This window comes from Otolemur garnettii, unplaced genomic scaffold, assembly GCF_000181295.1.
Source record: "Otolemur garnettii isolate 467f Iridium unplaced genomic scaffold, OtoGar3 scaffold00025, whole genome shotgun sequence".
In the NCBI taxonomy this organism is placed as follows: Eukaryota; Metazoa; Chordata; class Mammalia; order Primates; family Galagidae; genus Otolemur; species Otolemur garnettii.
In genome coordinates this window covers 9703560-9708326 of record NW_003852420.1, presented here as the reverse complement: position 1 = coordinate 9708326, position 4767 = coordinate 9703560, and the positions used below count along the sequence as shown (strand labels likewise).

The 4767-nt window shown below is 51.6% G+C and overlaps 1 protein-coding gene across 1 annotated transcript in view; it reads right to left on the bottom strand.

Moving 5' to 3' along the window:
• Positions 1–4189, bottom strand: part of LRRN4 (leucine rich repeat neuronal 4) — a 12053-nt gene extending 7864 nt beyond the window's left edge. Inside the window, exons 1-2 of the mRNA XM_003788207.1 lie at positions 3523–4189; positions 1133–1337 (exon numbers count right to left, since the gene is read on the bottom strand). Of these exons, the coding sequence (XP_003788255.1) occupies positions 1133–1337; positions 3523–4189 (872 nt within the window). The remainder of the gene's footprint in view (positions 1–1132; positions 1338–3522) is intronic.
• Between the last annotated feature and the right edge of the window lie 578 nt (positions 4190–4767).

The window sequence follows — 4767 nt, the reverse complement described above, 5'->3', positions numbered from 1 at the left end:
AAATTACAACAAAGATATTTGTATCAGAATGTTTATTGCAGCCCAATTCATAATTGCTAGGTCATGGAAGAAGCCCAAGTGCCCATTGACCCATGAATAGATCAATAAATTGTGGTATATGTACACCATGGAGTATTACACAGCCATAAAGAAAGATGGAGACTTTACCTCCTTCATGTTTACATGGATGAAACTGGAAAATATTCTTCTTAGCAAAGTATCTCAAGAATGGAAGAAAAAGTATCCAATGTACTCAGCCCTACTATGAAACTAATTTATAGCTTTCATAGAAAAGCTATAACCCAATTATAGCCCAAGAATAGGGAGAAAGGGGAGAGGGAGGGGAGAAGATGGGGGAGTATGGGTGGAGAGAGGGTGATTGGTGAGATCACGCCTATGGTTCATTCTATAAGGGTACATGTGAATCTTTCTAAATGTAGAATATAAATGTCTTAACACAATAACTAAGAAAATGACATGAAGGCTATGTAGACCAGTTTGATGAAAATATTTCAAATTGTATATAAAAACAGCACACTGTACCCCATGACAGTATTAATGTACACAGCTATGATTTAATAAAAGAAAAATTCTCAGCCTGATCTTAAAAGAAACTCTAAATACATAGGAGTTTTCATATTACTCTGAACTAGACTGAGTTGCACGGTCATTAGGCTGGGTGGACTATCTGGGGATCTGCCCAGCAGATTACCTAAAAAGTGAGGAATGGCTGGGCGTGGTGGCTCACACCTGTAATCCCAACACTTGGGAGGCCAAGGTGGGTAGATTGACTGAGCTCACAAATTTGAGACCAGCCTGAGCCAGAGCGAGATCCCATCTCTAAAAGTAGCCAGGTGTTGTGGTGGGCACCTATAGGGAGGCTGAGGCAAGAGAATCACTTAAGCCCAAGAGTTTGAGGTTGCTATGAGCTGTGATGCCACAGCACTCTACTGAGGGTGACAGAGTGAGACTCTGTCTCAAAAAAAAAAAAAAAAGTGAGGAATAACAAAGCCCCAGGGAGCACTGGAGAAGCAGTGGGAGGAAAATTAAGGTCTGCTTTGTTCTATCAAGTTCAACACAGCATCATGGACAAACATCAGTCCTGTGATTAAGATGTGCCTCAGTCACTTACTTTTGGAACAGAAGCACCTGCAGACAAGGAGTATCTTGAAAGATGGGCGTGTGGACAGAAGTAAGTGCTGGGGAGTCTTGACAATCCAGCTGCTTCAGGTTGGGGGTCATCTTGAAAATGTCGCCCTCCAGGGTCCTCAGCCTGGGCATTGTCCTTAGGTAGAGGGACGAGAGCTTTGGCAGGTCTCTGATCCAACCTGGCTCAACTGAAACACAGAGGGGAAGCTGTCCACTACCCAGGAAGGCACAAACTCAGGAGGGCAATGTGGCTTGAAACAAACACAGTGCAAGGTGAGTCCTGAAGAATGTTCTTGGCTCAGCGCCTGTGGCTCAAGTGGCTAAGGCACCAGCCACATACACCTAAGGTAGTGGGTTTGAATTCAGCCTGAGCCCACCAAATAACAATGACAGCTGCAACCAAAAAATAGCTGGGCGTTGTGTTGGGTGCCTATAGTTCCAGCTACTTGGGAGGCAGAGGCAGGAGACTGGCTTTAGCCCAGGAGTTGGAGGTTGCTGTGAGCTGTGATGCCACGCACTTTACCCAGGGGGACAGCTTGAGGCTCTGTCTCAGAAAAAAAAAAAAAAGAATGTTCTTACCAAGCAGCGGCAAAGTTAGCAGCTTTGGGGATCTCAGAGGCCTGGCCATTTCTGCTAAGAGAGCTCTTGGGATAATCAGTCCCTTTTTTCTTAGAATCCCAGTTCACCGAGGCCAGAGAGGGGAATGACTGGCCCAAGGCCACCCAGCTGGGAAAGGACAGAGACAGGGCTTGAACCCAGGACACTGTCTTCATGTCCACCTTTTTGCTAAACGCCCCCCCCCAACCACACTTCATTCTGATGGCTCCCTGAGGAGTGGGGAGCTTCCAAGGACTGTAAGTTAGGAAGGAGTAACCTGACTTTTCAGCTCTCCTAATAAATGGAGAATATGCCCTTCCCCTCTGTAGCTCCTGTGTTTGCTCTTTCTTTTTGTTTGCGATGGAACAGATGAAACACATTAAGTGTTTTGTTTTTTTTTCACATACTAAAACTGATCTTGGGAACCAAAGTCAGAACACCCAGTCCAGGAGAACCATTATCCTCATCTCCCCTCTGTGTCTCGAGTAAATGGTGCAACCTTAACAGATGCACTTTTAGCCAACTGAGTAGAAAAATCAGTGAAGTCATCCCCTGAGCCTAAGTGACTGCACATTAACTGATTCATGCCAGAGGTTGACATTTAAGTTTTTGCATGACTTTTTGACAAGTTCCTAGCATTCTAGTATCTGCAGCCATAACTCTGTGCACCACAGAATAACATGAACCCTCAGGAGGCAGATGTGAGGAAAATCAGACCTCCAGAATGACCTTGAGCAGTAGGATATACGTGACTCCCACATCAGTACTGTTCTGATAATGAGCCATGAGGCAAAAATGCGCTTGTCCAGTGCTAAGCTCATCTATTCATCAGCCCCAGAGGGACGCATTCACTTCTCTATTCCACACCATTTATCCAGCTATGGTGGGAGGCAGAACAGAGTGGCTAGAGTGTTGGGACTCTGGACCCAGAATGCCTGGATTCCGATTGGAGGCACCAAGTGCTTAGTGAGCTGTGAGACAAGTCCAGTCACTTCACAGCGCCATGTTTTGGTTCCCTCCTATTTAAAACGAGGGGAAAATGGCTCCGTGCCTGTGCACAGTGGTTACGGCGCCACATACACCAAGGGTGGCAGGTTTGAACCCGGTCTGGGCCTGCTAAAAAACAATGACAACTGCAACAAAAAATAGCCAAGCGTTGTGGCGGGCGCTTGTAGTCCCAGCTACTTGGGAGGCTGAGGCAAGAGAATCGCTTAAGCCCAGGAGTTGGAGGTTGCTGTGAGCTGTGACGCAACAGCACTCTACCCAGGGCCACATAGTGAGACTCTGTCTCAAATAAAAAAGAAACAAAAAAAAAAGGGGGGGGAATAACAGTTACCACCACTTAGGACTCGGGGAGTTAATCCTTGCGTGGCGCTTTGAACAGGGCCGGGGCAATGTAGCTGGCATAGTTTTGTTTTCTTAGGAACAACGTCTAGTTCCGTCACGCAGTTGGGGTGCAGTGGCGCCATCGTAGCTCACTGAAACGTCAAACTCCTGGGCTCCATCGATCCTCCCAAGTAGGGACTACAGGGGCATGCCACCATGCCCAGCTAGTTTTTAGTTTTTGCAGAAATGGGGTCTCGCTACGTTGCCTAGGCTGGCCTCAACTACTAGGCTCAAGTGATCCTCCCACCTCGGCCTCCCAAAATGCTGTGATTACAGGCGTGAGACAGCCTGGAGTTATTTCTGAGCTACCCTGTCACCCGTCGAGGAGGAGTGCAGGCCTGCCGGGCTCTCAGCTCAGGCCGGCTGAAGACGCGTGGCGCCCAGACTTACCCCGCTCGAGGAACGTGCCGCTGAGATCCAGGACTTCGAGCGCGGCCAGGGGTGATCCGTCTACACCAGCGAACGCGGCCTCGGCGATGCCCCCTTGGGCGCCGTGGCCCAGCGCGGTGTCAGAGAGGTTGAGCAGTCGCAGCGCGGGGAAGCAGGCGAAAGCCCGGGGCGGCAGCGCCTGCAGAGGGTTCCCGGAGAGCTCCAGCTCGCGGAGGCCGCGCAGCGCGGGCCCGGGGCACGGCGGCAGGGCGGCCAGCTTGTTGTAGCTGAGGTCCAGCGTGTGCAGCTCCGCCGGCCCTCCGGGGCCCCAGTGCAGGGCGGCGACACGGTTGTGGCGCAGCGTCAGCACCTGTAGCTGCGGCAGACGGCTGAGGTCCGGGGCGCTCAGGGCGCGCAGGAGGTTGTGGCTGGCGTCGAGGCTGCGCAGCGCGCGCGGCAGGCAACTGGGCAGGCGCTCCAGGCTGCGGTTCACCAGGGTCAAGGCCGTGGCTCCGGCGGCAGGGAGCCCCTCGCAGGGTGAGCTTGTGGCGTTGTTGTCGCCGCTGCCCCAGGAGCCAGGCTGAGTCAGCCGGAAAAGCGGGACCCTCTCCTGGAGAGGCTCTGCCTTGCTCGGGTGCGACACGGTCGGCAGCAGCAGGAGCAGCAGCGGCAGCACCGTCTGCCTCATGGCGTAGCTTGGGAGAGAAGAGTAGGAGGCTCATTAAATCCAGCGGAAACCCCTGAACAGAAGGGCAAATACGGAACTTCGCACCCCCAAGCCCCCGCTGAGCTCTGAAGAAGGGCACAGATCCTGGATGTGGGGCAGGAGACATTCTCAGCGTCGCCAAGTGTACAGTGACTTGGCTGCTACCTGCTTTTCCCCATCGTTTTCACCACGTGCACAGCGGCACCACCTGCCCTCTCTTCTCTGGGGATGCCCATTGCGGGAGACATGCCTCGCCCAACTGTACAGTCTGGGCCTGAATCTCCCAGTAACCCCCTCCAATTTTTTGACCCCATCCCATGAACTTTGGCAGGGAGGGGATGGCCCCTTTACTGCTGTGAATCAAACCGTCCCCTTCTCCATAAACGTGAACGCTCTCAGTTAGGAAGAAGCTAACGGTCATAGACACGTGGACTCAAAGATTTTGCCAGTTCCAACGACACCCACTTGCCCCAACTTTTCCCATTAGAATTGCCCAGCCACAGGTGAGCCCTAGTTTGCATAATATAAGTTCTGGGGTCCCTTTCTTGGGAATGTGGTAA